This window comes from Oncorhynchus kisutch, linkage group LG14 (assembly GCF_002021735.2).
Source record: "Oncorhynchus kisutch isolate 150728-3 linkage group LG14, Okis_V2, whole genome shotgun sequence".
Taxonomy (NCBI): Eukaryota; Metazoa; Chordata; class Actinopteri; order Salmoniformes; family Salmonidae; genus Oncorhynchus; species Oncorhynchus kisutch.
In genome coordinates, this window is record NC_034187.2 from 54952243 (window position 1) to 54969572 (window position 17330).

At 41.7% G+C, this 17330-nt stretch overlaps 1 protein-coding gene across 1 annotated transcript in view; it reads left to right on the plus strand.

Annotated features, from left to right (window-relative positions):
- The window catches only part of LOC109903640 (chloride channel protein 1-like), a 39202-nt gene extending 23477 nt beyond the window's left edge, over nt 1–15725 (plus strand). Inside the window, exons 11-23 of the mRNA XM_020500470.2 lie at nt 2156–2240; nt 5406–5561; nt 6050–6119; nt 6556–6666; nt 7276–7489; nt 7689–7822; nt 7914–8098; nt 8745–8826; nt 9499–9581; nt 13323–13370; nt 13842–13946; nt 14103–14189; nt 14410–15725. Coding sequence (XP_020356059.2) covers nt 2156–2240; nt 5406–5561; nt 6050–6119; nt 6556–6666; nt 7276–7489; nt 7689–7822; nt 7914–8098; nt 8745–8826; nt 9499–9581; nt 13323–13370; nt 13842–13946; nt 14103–14189; nt 14410–14889 — 1840 coding nt within the window. The 3' untranslated portion in view covers nt 14890–15725. The remainder of the gene's footprint in view (nt 1–2155; nt 2241–5405; nt 5562–6049; nt 6120–6555; nt 6667–7275; nt 7490–7688; nt 7823–7913; nt 8099–8744; nt 8827–9498; nt 9582–13322; nt 13371–13841; nt 13947–14102; nt 14190–14409) is intronic.
- The last annotated feature ends 1605 nt before the right edge of the window (nt 15726–17330 follow it).

Sequence of the window (17330 nt, forward strand, 5' to 3'; positions counted from 1 at the left end):
TTTGGTTAGATAAGTATTCAACCCCCTCAGTTAATACATGTTAGAGTCACCGTTGGCATCGATTATAGTCTCTCTGGGTAAGTCTCTAAGAGCTTTGCAAAGCTGGATTGTACAATATTGGCCCATTATTTATTTTTTTAAACTCCAAGCTCTGGTCTAGTTGGTTGTTGATCAGTGCTAGACATCCATTTTCATGTCTTGCCATAGATTTTCAAGCCAATTTAAGTCCACACTGTAACTAGGCCACTCAGGAACATTTGATGTCGTCTTGGTAAGTAACTCCAGTGTACCTTGTGTTTTAGATTATTGTCCTGCTGAAAGGAGGATTTGTCTCCCAGTGTCTTTTGGGGGAAAAAGCATACCGAACCAGGTTTTCCTCTAGGACCTTGCCTGTGCTTAGCTCTATTCTTTTTCTTTTTATCCTAAAAAACACACTAGTGCTTGCTGATGACAAGCATATCCATAACATGATACAGCCACCACCATGCTTGAACATATGAAGAGTGGTACTCAGTGATGTGTTGTGTTGGATTTGCACCAAACAAAATGCTTTGTATTTAGGACAAAAAGTGCATTTTTTTGTCACATTTTATGCAGTATTACTTTAGTGCCTTATTGCAAACAGGATGCATGTTTTGCAATATTTCTATTATCTACAGTCTTCCTTCGATTCCCTCTGTCATTTAGGTTAGCATTGTGGAGTAACTACCATGTTGTTGATACATCCTCAGTTTTCTCCTATCACAGTCATTAAACTCTGTAACTGGTTTAAAATCCCCATTTGGCTTCATGGTGAAATCCCTGAGCGGTTTCCTTCCTCTCCATCAATTGAGTTAGGAAGGACGCCTGTATCTTTCAGTGGCCGTCAGTGCCATTTAAGATGATGGAGGACAAAGAAAAATTTTCTTCTCATGAGCATGGCCTTATTTTCTATTGGATGGATTGACTGTCATTCATATTCCATTCACCCAGTTCTATGTAACAGTGATAGGTTTAGGCTACTACATGATACTCAAATTTTTCCCTGTACCCATCATGAGGTTGCTGCAACCTAGCCTATGAATGAAAGTTTACAACGTAAGAGCACACAGGTCGAGAATGAGAAGTTTGAGGTGAAAGACAGTGACACATGGACAGACAGTGACACAGTCAATACCACCTACCACTCTTGCCTGCATCTAGATGGTATAGGGTGTAATCATTAGTTCAACGGTTGTAAATATGAGTTTCTATTGGACAAATTCAGATATGTTTATCCCTGTTTTGTTATAGCAGCGTGTGATTAAATTTCGCATAGTTTTATCTAAAAAGGATAATGTTTTTAAATGTTTGTTTTTATGAAATTCACTGAGGAGGATGGTCCTCCTCTTCCCCCTCTGAGGAGCCTCCACCTGTATCTTTGTAGTGACTGGGTGTATTGATACACCATCCAAAGTGTAAATAATAATTTCTCCATGCTCAAAGGGATACTCAGTGTCTGTTCTTTTTGTGTTATCTTCCATTAGGTGTCCTTCTTTGCAAGGCATTGTAAAACCTCCCTGGTCTTTGTCGTAGAATCTGTGCTTGAAATTCATTGCTCGACTAAGGGACATTACAGATGATTGTATGTGTGGGGTACAGAGATGAGGTAGTCATAAAACAATTATGTTAAACACCATTATTGCACAGAGAATTAGTCCATGCAACTTATTTTCTGACTTGTTAAGCAAATTCTTACTCCTAACGTTATTTAGGCTTGCCAAAACAAAGGGGTTGAATATTTACTGTCTTAAGACATTTCAGCTTTTCATGTTTTATTCATTTGTAAAAAATTCTAAAAACAGAATTCCACTTTTACACTGCTGGGTATTGTGTGTAGATCAGTGGCACAAAATCGAAATGTAATCCATTTTAAATTCAGGCTGTAACACAACAAAATGTGGGAAAAGTAACGGGGTGTGAATACTTACTGAAGGCACTGTATGCTGTATGCCACTTAGCAGACATTTTTATCCAAAGCTATTTACAGTCATGTGTGCATAAATTTTACGCAAGGGTGGTCCCAGGAATCGAACCCACTATCCTGGCGTTGCAAGTGCCGAAGCGTGCTCTACTAGCCGAGCTACAGGGACATAGGGTTGGAACATAAAGTTTTTAATCCCTTTTCTTTCCCCAGCCGACTGATTTTCCCCGGTGTTGTGACCTTAGTGATAGCCAGCTTGACCTTTCCCCCTGGATTTGGACAGTTCATGGCTGGAGAGGTCAGAGTTCAAATATAATTGTATTTTCCAATTTTTGTTTCATCTCTCACTATGAATATGCTCTGTAGAAGTCCCTGTTTATTGGGACTTGAAAACATGTTAGTAACACTTCATAACACTTTGATGAATAAGCATAAGTTATTATAAAGTGTTACCAATATTGTTTTGTTTAGCTTAAATGCGACTGTTATCTACTTTTCTCAATCATGAAAAGCGTCACTGCAGAACAACATTCATAGGATCATCTAACGAGTATAACTATTTACCAAAATATGTCAATTGGGAATTTTTTGGCTTTCTCATAACTACAAATACCCACTAGGCACAAATATATTTGACTCAACATGGTTTCCACGTCATTTCAACACAAACATTCTATGTGATGACGTTGAATCAACGTGGAAAACAAATCAACGTGGAAAACTGATTGGATTTGAAAAAAAGTAAGTACGTTTTTGTCACCCAACTTTTAACATACATTTTTTTTGTTGAATTCACGTTAGTTGACAACTCAACCAAATGTAAATCAAAACTAGACTCTGCACTCACGTCTGTGCCCAGTGGGCTGGCCGCTAGTAGCAATCTGTTTCTGGTCTCAAGAGAATTCTACAAGGAGTTGGCACCCAGGTTAAACCTGGACTGTGTAATCTAGATGTTCAGTATTAGCTGGATATTAATTGAAGAAGCCTCTTTGCCCAGCCATTCAGAAATATGCCCTAGGTTAATCTTGTGTTTTGAGACCCCTTAAAATAGCCTGCATAGTTAGTGCGAATTAGGTGTTTAAAGCAGTCAGAAACACCTGTGTGCAGTGGGATCTTCACCCTCAAGCTACGATGTTTAGCACCTTTTAAAGATGGAACTTGTGCCCCATTTCTACCGTGTTAAAATGCAGAGGTGGTTCCAAAACAGACCATTATGCTCACAGTACAGTATTGGCAATTATTTCAAAACCTCTCTTTTGGAACTATATTGAATAGGCCTACAGGTTGACATATTTGCACACAAAGCAATCTTCATCTGCAGTATTTTGAACGAGTTCTGACTACAGTACAGTTGGTTTTGTCAAAATATGATTCGATATTTATATATACAGTACCAGTCAAAAGTTTAGACACACCTACTCATTCTAGGGTTTTTCTTTATTTTTACAATTTTTTCTACATTGTAGAATAATAGTGAAGACATAAACTATGAAATAACACATATGGGATCATGTAATAACCAAAAAACTGTTAAACAAATCAAAATATATTTGAGATTTGAGATTCTTCAAAGTAGCCACACTTTGCCTTGATGACATATTTAAACACTCTTGGCATTCTCTCAACCAGCTTCGCAAGGAATATTTTCCAACAGTCTTGAAGTAGTTTCCACATACGCTGCGCACTTGTTGTCTGCTTTTCCTTCACACTGCGGTCCAACTCATCCCAAACCATCTCAATTGGGTTGATGTCAGGTGATGCAGCCCTCCATCACTCTCCTTCTTGGTCAAATAGCGCTTACACTGCCTTGAGGTGTGTTTAGGTCATTGCACTGATGAAAAACAAATGATAGTCCCACTAAGTGCAAACCAGATGGGAGGACGTATCGCTACAGAATGCTGTGGTAGCCATGCTGGTTAAGTGTGCCTTGAATTCTAAATTAATCACAGACAGTGTCACCAGCAAAGCACCCCCCACACCATCACACATTTTCCTCCATGCTTCACGGGGGGAACCACACATGCAGAGGTCATCCATTCACCTACTCTGCATCTCACAAAGACACTGCGATTGGAAACAAAAATCTCAAATTTGGACTCATCAGGTAAAGGACAGATTTACACCGGTCTAATGTCCATTGCTCATGTTTCTTGGCGCAAGAAAGTCTCCTCTTCTTATTGGAGTCCTTGAGTAATGGTTTCTTTGCAGCAATGCAACCATGATGGCTTGCTTCATGCAGTCTCCTCTAAACAGTTGATGTTGATGTCTGCTACTTTGTGGCGCTCTGTGCAATGTGTGACTATACTGACAAACGCTACTGGGTGGAAAAGAAATTGGGCTGCCATTTCTGAGGCTGGTAGCTCCAATGAACTTATCCTTTGCAGCAGAGGTAAATCTGGGTCTTCCTTTCCTGTGGCGGTCCTCACGAGAGCCAGTTTCGGCATAGCCCTTGATGGTTTTTGCGACTGCACTTAAAGAAACTTTAAACGTTTTAGAAATGTTCTGGATTGACTGACCTTCATGTCTTAAAGTATCTCTTTGCTTATTTGATGCTGTTCTTGCCATAATATGGGCTTGGTCTTTTACCAAATAGGGCTATCTTCTGTATACCACCCCTACCTTGTCACAACACAACTGATTGGCTCAAACGCATTAAGAAGGAAAGAAATGCCACAAATGAACTTTTAACAAGGCACACCTGTTAATTTAAATGCATTCCAGGTGACTACCTCATGAAGCTGGTTGAGAAAATGCCAAGAGTGTCATCAAGGAAAATGGTGGCTACTATGAAGAATCTCAAATATAAAATATATTTTCATTTGTTTAACACTTTAATTACTACATGATTCCATAGGCCTGATGTCTTCACTATTATTCTGCAATGTAAAAAATAGTAAAAGACAAACCTTGGAATGAGTAGGTGTGTCCAAACTTATGACTGGTACTGTATATATTAAACTATTCATTACACATTTGAACACAATTTATCCCTTACTCTTTTTAACACTATTTTTCATTAACACAATTTTTTTTTTTTTTTTTTTTTTTTTTTTTTTTTTACCACTTTTTCTCCCCAATTTGGTAGTATCCAATTATTAGTAGTTACTATCTTGTCTCATCGCTACAACTCCCGTACGGGCTCGGGAGAGACGAAGGTCGAAAGTCATGCGTCCTCCGAAACACAACCCAACCAAGCCGCACTGCTTCTTAACACAGTGCGCATCCAACCTGGAATCCAGCCGCACCAATGTGTCGGAGGAAACACCTTGCACCTGGCGACCTTGGTTAGCGCGCACTGCGCCCGGCCCGCCACAAGAGTCGCTGGTGCGCGATGAGACAAGGATATCCCTACCGGCCAAACACTCCCTAACCCGGACGACGCTAGGCCAATTGTGCGTCCGTGGGGCGAGTTCTTGCCATTACTTTTTCCATCTTCCTTTCCCTTCTTTCATGCCACCGCCAGCTAATGCCCAGAGAATGCATCAACTCCCTGTTCGACAACTTCACCTGGACCAAAATCTGGGGCTCCCCCCCTCCCCCCGGCTTGGGGCGCTCCTCTGCCTGGCTGCACCCCGACGTCAGCGTCTTTGTCATCCTCCTCCTCTTCTTCGTCATGAAGGTACCCTTCCTCATTCCCCTGCTCCCTCCTCCCTCTTTCTTTTCCACCCCGTAGCGCTTGTCAGTATGGTCACATGTTGCACATAGCGCCACTCAGTACAATGGCAGACTCCTGGTTGAGTCACTCATCTCAGTAGAATAAGAATCTCCTTCAGAGAGACTGTGGTGGAGATGTAATCCTTAGCACTCCATCAGTATCAAACTCGACATCGTTGCCTAGAGATTTCCACTGAGTGTACTGGAGGATAAGAGTGCAATACTGTGAGTGTTAGCATCAGTAGGATTAGTATTTCCCATCGAGGAGATAGTGATGTGTATCTTGTCACAATGGTATTATTGGATTGGAGAAATGTCACCGAATAGACTAGTCGGGAATGTAGTCTAGTATTTGAAAAAAAACCTTTCAAGCCAAATCCTCTATACTTTTGTAGAAGTTCTAAGATGCATTAACTCTCCTCAGTTACTAATTGAATTCCATCCATGTCCCAGTTTTGGATGTCTGCTGTTTCGACCACGATGCCCATCCCTTCTGGAGCCTTCATGCCTGTCTTCATACTCGGTAAACAGAAGCACAAGATTATCATATGTTATTAGTTGTAATATGAACACAAATTCCATATACATTTTTTATATTTCTTTGTTCATATAAATTGACAGAGAGAGTGACCCAAAAGCTTACGGTACATGACTATTGTATAAAGCTTCATGAGTAATCATGAAGTAAAGCATTCTGGGTCGTTTTTAATCAGTGTACCTTCAAGGATGCGATGTCGTGTATTACCAAAGAGTGGAAAATTACTAGTGAGCCACATAGATAGATGGGTGCTTAGGAGAGTGGCGGAGGAGGCCGGGGGGGGGGGAGGGGGGGGGGGGGGGGAGGGGGGGGGGGGGGGGGAGGGGGTCTAAACATCATATAGCCAACATGCAAAGTAAACATGACATTCCGCCTCCCATATCCACCCCCCCCCCCCCCCCCCCCCCCCCCCCCCCCCCAGGAGCCTCTTTTGGCCGGCTCGTGGGGGAGATCATGGCTGCCCTCTTCCCCGATGGGATTCTGTTTGATGGAATCTTGTACCGCATCATCCCAGGAGGGTACGCAGTCATTGGTTAGTCTCCCTTTCCACCTCCTCCTCTCCCTGTCTCAGTTAGTGCCTGCCCGTCATCCCCCTTTGGTGTGACAGTGAAATGTCACTGTCTGTTCCCCCTCTCCTGTCCTCTGCTGTCTCGGTGACCATAAACCTATACGCTACCATTAATCTCCTTCATCTTCCCTCTCTCACCCTACAAACCCCCCTCTTTTCCTCTGCTCCTTTCATTCCATCCCTTTTACTCTTTCTTCCTTCGCTATTCCCACATGCCGTCCTGTACATCATTACCAACCCTGGGTCCCTGATATAATGTTTCTCTTCCTCACCCCTCATCCCTTGTTCTTCACCCCATTCCTCATCCCTTCTTTCCCTCCTGCCATCCCTCCTGTACTTGTCCACAAACTATGAGTAGTGTGTTGCCTCTTCCCATTAATCCCTCCCATCTTTTGCCATCCACCCATCACCCCCCCCCCCATTTTTTTGTATATCCCCCTCTCTTATGGATCATCCATCTACACATCCCTTCCACCTGCAAATGCCTGTTTTCTCTCCTTTTCTCTTTCTACCCATCCCTCTCTCCCTTCCTCTGTCTTTCATTTCCTTCCTCTTCTCCCTCCTCACTCCCAGGAGCGGCGGCACTGACCGGGGCGGTGACCCACACGGTGTCCACGGCGGTTATCTGCTTTGAGCTGACGGGCCAGATCTCCCACATCCTGCCCATGATGGTGGCCGTGATCCTGGCTAACATGGTGGCCCAGGGCCTGCAGCCCTCGCTCTACGACTCCATCATCCAGATCAAGAAACTGCCTTACCTCCCTGAGCTGGGCTTTGGACACATCAGGTGTGCAAAGAGAAGCTGCAACCAAGGTGACATGTTGGCTCTAAGGGGGCCCAGTTGCATTGAGGGTCTCATGCTAAAAGAATGAGTTGTTTGAGTCAATATGGCCGCCTCAGCATGCTTGATTCTTCAACATAAACACACCCGTAGTACACAAGTGTTGAGCATGAATTAATGATTGGCATTTCCTTCTGACTTACAGCCAGTATAACATCTTTGTGGAGGACATCATGGTTAGGAAAGTGAAGTTTCTCTCATTACAGTCCACCTACAGGGAGTTGATACACCTCCTGAATTCCACTTCTCTCAAAACGATACCACTAGTGGATTCAACAGGTAAAAATTTATGCATTTTTTGTGAACATGAGGATACATTTCAGTGTCTTCATTTCTTGAGTGGTTCATCATCATGTGACTCTTCCTGTAGACTCTATGATCCTTTTGGGCTCCATCGAGCGGTCAGAGCTCCACGCTCTCTGTGATTGGTGGCTCTCTGCAGAGAGGCGGATCCTCAGGCAGGAACAGCGTTTGCAGGAACAGAACCAGTATGCCAAAGACAGCTGGGAATCCTTTGCCTTTGTGGATGAAGATGACGAGGAGAGTGGAGATAAGGTGTGTCAGAGAGACCAAGGGGAAATGTTCATAAGGAATCAAAAACACACTCTTAGAAAATCAATCAAATCAAAGTTTATTGGTCGCCTATAGGGTTGTTATGGTGACCGTATTACCGCCACACCCATGGTTACGAGTCATGAAGGCAGTCAACTTGTCTGCTAAATAGTCAGATCAGGACCTAACATAAGGACAACTCAGAGTATGTTATTTTGTTCTTCTGAAATAGACTACATTTTCTTCATATCATGTTTCTTTAGACCAGTCTAAAATAAATAATGGATTTATTGTGAAGGTGTAGGCTATATTACATGGATTTATTAGACTTTTTAAAATGTAGATGTTCCAAAGGTCTGCATCAGTGACTTGTAGTCTGGGTGGAAGCCAGGAGATGCTGAATGCGTTTATGTTAATTAACGGTCAATTATGACCGCCACAGCCCTAGTCGCATACACAGATAGGTTTTTTGAAGGGTACTAAAAGGATTCCTTGTTCGGTGACAAAGTTCTACCTGGACCCAGAAAGTGTTCATCTACAGGAACAAGCTGGAAAACACTTACTGAAGCGCCTTGCTGCAAGGAACTTGTATTGTGCAATTATTTAAGCTGTCAACGTGATGAATTTACTGTTTTGTTAAATTTCCCAGAGTACCCCAGTTCAGGAAGAGAGCAATGGCCCCCTGCCATCTCCTAAACCACAGGAGCCCTTGTCCAATCACACAGCTCCTGGTGAGTTGAACCATCTGCGTGGAACAATGCTTCTATGGGTGCCTGGCAACAGTGTCATCTATTATTATATAGCTTATTGTATATTCATATTATTATACAGCTTATTGTACATTCATATTATTATACAGCTTATTGTATATTCATATTATTATACAGCTTATTGTATATTCATATTATTATACAGCTTATTGTATATTCATATTATTATACAGCTTATTGTATATTCATATTATTATACAGCTTATTGTATATTCATATTATTATATAGCTTATTGTACATTCATATTATTATACAGCTTATTGTATATTCATATTATTATACAGCTTATTGTATATTCATATTATTATACAGCTTATTGTATATTCATATTATTATAAAGCTTATTGTACATTCAGATTATTATACAGCTTATTGTATATTCATATTATTATACAGCTTATTGTATATTCATATTATTATACAGCTTATTGTATATTCATATTATTATACAGCTTATTGTATATTCATATTATTATACAGCTTATTGTATATTCATATTATTATACAGTTTATTGTATATTCATATTATTATACAGCTTAGAATTATTTTGTTATCAATCTTAACATCAAGACACCTTTGTAGAGGACTTTGACCTTCGTCCATCACAACTTCTATCATCTGTCCTTTTCAGAAAAGGGCCATCTTCAGTCTGTTAGGAGAACTCTACGGAATATCTTCACCTCTCGAGACAGACAGGCAGAGGGACAGTCACAGGTAGTCTAAAACTGTGTGTGTACAGAATGTCTGTGTCTGTTCCTGTGACTCTACGTTAGTGCTGGGCAATTAACCAACATGTCAGTTTTCTTGTTTGTTTTTTTAAACAACTAATTGACCAACGTCGGTTCAATTATTTGAATTCCATGTTTTTTTTCTTCTGTGAGCTCAATGCACATTTTCTCTGGAGATAAATCAGATCAAGCCCGGAACTGTGCGATGTAGTAGGGAGTTGTAGTTTCCAACAGGCGAATATTCGACTTAGTCTGGCACATTAAACATGGTAATTGACTACAATGATCATAATCCGTTGTGCACCTACTTGTCCAGTCTGTGTGGTGCAGACACAAAGAGGGAGAGAAGAGACAGAAGAACTCGCTATCGAGAGGGATAGAGAGCAGGTACTTTGTGAGGTATCTCGACCTGAAAATACATAATCTAAGTGATTCATAGTTTGTATTCAGCAGTCATGAAAATATGCCTTATTTACTTTGAAGAACTAGGCTACTAAAATTGTGATTTTGTCAGACGGCATAGGCAGCAGCTCTATAGAGATGAGATGGTGGCTTGGAATGAAATAAAGTAATCAAATAGTACAAATGTAATATACACTGTGTACAAGACATTCTCTTTCCATGACATAGACTGACCATACTGAGACAGGTTTAAAGGAGTATTTTGAGACATGGATTGTGTATGTGTGAATGGGCAAGACAAAGGATTGAAGTGCCTTTGAACTGGGTATGGCAGTAGCAGTCAGACGCACCAGTTTGAGTGTGTCAAGAACTGCAACGCTGCTGGGGGTTTCACGTGTGTATCAAGAATGGTCCACCACCCAAAGGACATCCAGCCAACTTGACACAACTGTGGGAAGCATTGGGGTCAATATGGGCCAGCATCCCTGTGGAATGCTTGTGACACCTTGTAGAGTCCATACCCCCAACCAATTGAGGCTGTTCTGAGGGCAAAAGGAGGTGCAACCATTGACACAGGAAGTAAGGGTGCTGAAGGTGCTGCACCGCACTGTGAAAAATCTGAATTAAAACAGTTCTAATAATAATAATAAACACAAAAAATGTATTTAAAAAAAACCTTAACCAAAGTAGCGCTCTTGGCCTTTACTCGTCATGTATTAGTGGACCGGTATTGTCGCCTGTAGCACAGACAAAAAACCCAACCAACCTCAAAGCACTAATCGCTCAGCACTGCCGTGTACACACCAATATCTTCCTAATGATCACTAAAGTATTTCTGGTGCAGCAAATAAAGAGAATTGAGCAGCAAATAAATTACTGGGGTAATGAGCTGTTGAGATGTAGATACAGTTGAAGTTGGACGTTTACATACAACTTTGACAAATACATTTAAACTCAGTTTTTCACAATTGCTGACATTTAATCCCAGTAAAAAGGCCCTGTCTTAGGTCAGTTAGGATCACCACTTTATTTAAAAAATGTGAAATGTCAGATTAATAGTAGAGAGAATGATTTATTTCAGCTTTAATTTCTTTCATCACATTCCCAGTGGGTCAGAAGTTTACATACACTCAATTAGTATTTGGTAGCATTGCCTTTAAATGGTTTAACTTGGATAAACGTTTCAGGTTGCCTTCCACAAGCTTCCCACAATAAGTTGGGTGAATTTTGGCCCATTCCTCCTGACAGAGCTGGAGTAACTGAGTCAGGTTTGTAGGCCTCCTTGCTCACACATGCTTTTTCAGTTTTGCCCACAAATTTTCTATGGGATTGAGGTCAAGGCTTTGTGATGGCCACTCCAATACCTTGACTTTGTTGTCCTTAAGCCATTTTGCCACAACTTTGGAAGTATGCTTGGGGTCATTGTCCATTGGGAAGACCCATTTGCGACCAAGCTCTAACTTCCTTACTGATGTCTTGAGATGTTGCTTCAATATATCCACATCATTTTCTTTCCTCATGATGCCATCTATTTTGTGAAGTGCACCAGTCCCTCCTGCAGCAAAGCACCCCCACTACATGATGCTGCCACCCCCGTGCTTCACGGTTGGGATGGTGTTCTTTGGCTTGCAAGCCTCCCCCTTTTTCTTCCAAACATAACGATGGTCATTATGGCCAAACGGTTCTATTTTTGTTTCATCAGACCAGAGGACTTTTCTCCAGAAAGTACGATCTTTGTCCCCGTGTGCAGTTGCAAACCGTAGTGTGGCTTTTTCATGGCGGTTTTGGAGCAGTGGCTTCTTCCTTGCTGAGTGGCCTTTCAGGTTATGTCGATATAGGACTCGTTTTACTTTGGATATATATACTTTTGTACCTGTTTCCTCCAGCATCTTCACAAGGTCCTTTGCTGTTGTTCTGGGATTGATTTGCACTTTTCATACCAAAGTACGTTCATCTTTAGGAGACAGAAAGTGTCTCCTTCCTGAGTGGTATGACGGCTGCGTGGTCCCATGGTGTTTATACTTGCGTACTATTGATTGTACAGATAAACGTGGTACCTTCATGCATTTGGAAATTGCTCCCAAGGATGAACCAGACTGTCCCATGATGTCAAGCAAAGAGGCACTGCGTTTGAAGGTAGGCCTTGAAATACATCCACAGGTACACCCCCAATTGACTCAAATTATGTCAATTAGCCTATCAGAAGCTTCTAAAGCCATGACATCATCATGACAGAGCTTTCCAAGCTTTTTAAAGGCAATGTCAACTTAGTTTATGTAAACTTCTGACCCACTGGAATTGTGATACAGTGAATTATAAGTGAAATAATCTGTCTGTAAACAATTGTTGGAAAAATGACTGTGGACAAAGTAGATGTCCTAAATGACTTGCCAAAACTATAGTTTGTTGACAAGACATTTGTGGAGTGGTTGAAAAATGAGTTTTAATGACTCCAACCTAAGTGTATGTAAACTTCCAACTTCAACTGTATCTTCTATCCTTGGCGGTTTGATTGTAAAACCATATTTCAAGATGGGAAATATAAATATTTAGTGGGATGAATCTCATTACTGAGCTCTGCTCTCTACGTACACACACTCCCTTATCTAATTGCGTGTGACATGAATTCACATGAATTGCAAATGGAGATTGTTCCGAGTGTGTGCATAGTCAAACATATTCCCTCTTAGTTCTTTATGTTAATCAACATATGACTTATGGTTATTATTTCCCTGGTATGGCTGGTTGGCTTTTCATATTACCATTTTATACTGCAAATATGAAAAACAATGCATGTTAATGATACTCAAGGATGTACTTGTAAGTACAGGGTTTGAATGTGCACCTTTTGGTCAACCTACTGTATCTCCCTATTCAATGACGATTCTAATATGTTGTCACCTGTCGTAGTTGTGCAGTTTTCTACTGGGTAGGCCAGCCTTTGGTTTGCATTGTGCACCCCAAACTCATGACTATTTCATAATGAAAAGTTATTGTTATATTTCACGCAAACGCCTGGCTTCAGAAATCAACAAGAGTACATCGATGAACATGCAGCCCACACAAAACATGTTATTCTTGACACTGCATTCAACCAAATCATTCTATACATTTTGAGGAGACAAATATGAGTTATTGGTTTCAAGAACAGCCGGCATCAGCTATGTTATGGGAAGCAGAAGTGTAGAGACTCTCGTCACCTCATCTTGAAACTTTTCAAAGATAGTGGGGGCAACTAAAAATGTGTGCATGACGTTACTCGGGAAGTGTCTTATCTTATTTTATTTTATCTTACCTTACCTCTATTTTCTCTCTCTCTCATCAGGAGCCTTGCACCAACCCTCTCCTGTCCGATACGATGACACCAGAAGAGGTAACTGATCTCATTCAGGTCCACTTAAGTGCGGCCCCAAGAACTTTACTTCCCCTGATGCCATGCCAAATGATTAGAGTAGGCTGCCTTGTACATTTTCCAACACTTTTGTACTTTAAAATTTATTTAACTAGGCAAGTCAGTTAAGAACAAATTCTTATTTTCAATGACAGCCTAGGAACAGTGGGTTAACTGCCTGTTGAGGGGCAGAACGACAGATTTGTACCCAGATTTGTCAGCTCGGGGATTTGAACTTGCAACCTTCCGGTTACTAGTCCAATGCTCTAACCACTAGGCTACCCTTGTCAAAAGGGTCTGGGTTAACATGTTGAAACAAATAAGAAGGTTAAAAAGTGTCAACATCCATACATCTCTTATGGAGGCAGTTGACATTGAAGGTTGCGTTTTAGAGTGTTTTTAGCCAATTACAGTGTTGCGTTTCTTGACATTGTGTCTGATTGGCTGGAGCAGATCAAAGAATGGGAGGAGGCTGAGATGGACAAGCCAATGGAAATTGATCAGATCCGAATAGATCCCTCCCCTTTCCAGCTAGTGGAGAGGACATCATTACACAAGGTTGGTTCAAGTGCTGCCAATTCATACCAATTTGGAGATATATTATCTGACATCATGACACATGGAAATACGAACGATAGTGGATTTGCTTAGAACAGAAGCCATACCAAAATGTTGCGGCCTAATTTGACGTCTGACCTTTTCTGCCTGTCCCAGACCCACACTCTCTTCTCATTACTGGGCCTGAGTCATGCCTATGTCACCAGTATCGGAAAACTGGTGGGTGTTGTTGCACTTAAAGAGGTAAGAAAACGTCCTTTTCTCTTTCTTTTATCTCTTTCTCTATTTCTGTTTCACAGTATTTCATTATCTTTTGCTTGTGACGGAACCTGACAGTTTAGTAAGAGTTGAGTCAAATTGCCTTATGAGTCTACTCATCATGCTATTTTCACGTAATTCAATGTTGTGTTCTTCTAATGTGTCCCCTCCCTTTCCTTGTTCCCACTACCCCATTCTCTCCCAGCTGCAAAAGGCCATCGAGGGCTCCACCCGTAGCGGGGTCCGGCTACGTCCCCCTCTGGCCAGCTTCAGCAACACCAGCCGAAAGTCATCCAAACCCCAGGCAACCTCCGCTCCCTCCTCCCCGACCACCCCCTCCTCCCCTCTCTCCCAGGCTCCCATCTTCCCCCATGCCACTGCCCCACCACCTCCCCCGACACAGGAGGAGATGGAGGTGTGGATCGAGGGCACGAGGCGGGAGGTGGCAGAGGTGAACAGCAGCAGTAGTAGTAGCAGCAGCGGAACGGGGAGCAGCAGTAGCAACAGTAGCCCCTCACTACCCCACTCCTTGCCCCTCTCCATCCCCCTCACCTCGCCCCTCTCCATGCCCCTCACCGTTGCTCTCTCCATCCCCCTCGCCGCCTTCTCCTCTCCCCTCACCGCCCTCCGGCCTGTCGCAAAGCAGCAAGTGGAGGAGGAGAGTGAAGATGAGCAGCCCATCTAGCCTTATAGACAAGTGATGTTTTTTTATAACGTTTTTTTTTATGGTGTGAATTTCTCTTTTAGTCTTTCCCTATCCCTCCATCTTCTCTCTCTCCCTATTGCCCTTTCCCTCTTTCGCTCTCTCGCTGTTCCTTCTCGCACCCTCTTTCTTCACTCGATGAATGATGTCTGTGAATCCACGAGGATAAATAATCTGGGTTCGATAGTAGTACTTGACCTTTTAAGATTAGAATTGATGTCATTGGTTTTTAAATAGGAGACAATGGCTACCAGTGGTGCTCCAAGAGCTAAAAAATCAACAAGGCCCCAAAACGACCTTTACTAAACACATCCTCACCTTGGGAGGGAGTTTTATGATCACCATGCTGGGTTGATAGATGACAGTGTTAAATCAGACTGACGACAGCCAACTCAGATGTAATGATGCTAGAGGTTTTTTACTTAATGATGCCATGACTCCAGCTGAACAACCGCCATCCCCCTCTGTAATTTAGATTAATCGCTCACTTGATGATAACGCAAAACAAACACATACTGATGACATTATTATGAAATTTGGTGACTTTTCCTACCTCCCCCAAAAAAGCTGGGTTGTGTTCATTAGGCACCAGATGGAGATAAACGGACTGAAACAAGGGGGACTACCTCGACCTTGGCCAATAAGAAAGGCTCATTTAAACAAAACTCTAATGTTCTTCTGACACAAATCAAATCATATTTTATTGGCCGCATAGACATATTTAGCAGTTGGTATTGCGGGTGTAGCGAAATGTGTGTTTGTAGCTCCAACAGTGCAGTAGTATCTAACAATTCACAACAATACACACAAATCTAAAAGTAAAAGAATGGAATTAAGAAATATATAAATAGTAGATTGAGCAATGTTGGAGTGGCATTGACTAAAATACAGTAGAATAGAATACAGTATATACATATGAGATGAGTAAAGCAGGATGTAAACATTATTAAAGTGACTAGTGTTCCGTTATTAGAGTGGCCAGTGATTCCAAGTCTATGTACTGAGCACAGAAGAAAAAATCTACGGTATGACGCAATGCTTTATCTGAAAAGTAGTTGGATGATGAATGAAGTTCTGTCATTCTACCACAACCACCTTTTTCTTTCTCCCACTCTCTCTCTCTTCTTCAAACAGTTTCTCAGGTTGCTCCCTATGTGTTTAAACCTGCAGATGTTGGACAGAGGAATCTTCCTGTCTGTTATATGAAAAGGATTTTGATTGTATGATGTCGATATGTTTTTTAATGTATGAATGTACAGTTGAAGTCGAAAGTTTACGTACACTTAGGTTGGAGTCATTAAAACTCATTTTTCAAACACTCCACAAATTTCTTGTTAACAAACTATAGTTTTGGCAAGTCGGTTAGGACATCTACTTTGTGCAAGTAATTTTTGCAACAATTGTTTACAGACAGATTATTTCACTTATAATTCACTGTGTCACAATTCCAGTGGGTCAGAAGTTTACATACATGAAGTTGACTGTGCCTTTAAACATCTTGGAAAATTCCAGAAAATGATGTCATGGCTTTAGACGCTTCTGATAGGCTAATTGATATCATTTGAGTCATTTGGAGGTGTACCTGTGGATGTATTTCAAGGCCTACCTTCAAACTCAGGGCCTCTTTGCTTGACATCATGGGACAATCAAAATAAATCAGCCAAGACCTCAGAAAAATAATTATAGACCTCCACAAGCCTGGTTCATCCTTGGGAGCAATTTCCAAACGCCTGAAAGTACCACGTTTATCTGTACAAACAATAGTACACAAGTATAAACACCATGGGACCACGCAGCCGTCATACCGCTCAGGAAGGAGACTCAGTGCCTCTTTGTCTCCTAGAGATGCACGTACTTTGGTGCAAAAAGGGCAAATCAATTCCAGAACAACAGCAATGGACCTTGTGAAGATGCTGGAGGAAACAGGTACAAAAGTATCTATATCCACAGTAAAACGTGTCCTATATCGACATAACCTGAAAGGCCACTCAGCAAGGAAGAAGCCACTGCTCCAAAACCGCCATGAAAAAGCCAGACTATGGGTTGCAACTGCACATGGGGACAAAGATCGTACTTTTTGGAGAAAAGTCCTGTGGTCTGATGAAACAAAAATAGAACTGTTTGGCCATAATGACCATCGTTATGTTTGGAGGAAAACGGGGGAGGCTTGCAAGCTGAAGAACACCATCACAACCGTGAATCACGGGGGTGGCAGCATCATCTTGTGGGGGTGCTTTGCTGCAGGAGGGACTGGTGCACTTCACAAAATAGATGGCATCGTAAGGAAAGAAAATTATGTGGATATATTGAAGAAACATGTCAAGACATCAGTAAGGAAGTTAAAGCTTGGTCGCAAATGGTTCTTCCAAATGGACAATGACCCCAAGCATACTTCCAAAGTTGTGGCAAAATGGCTTAAGGAC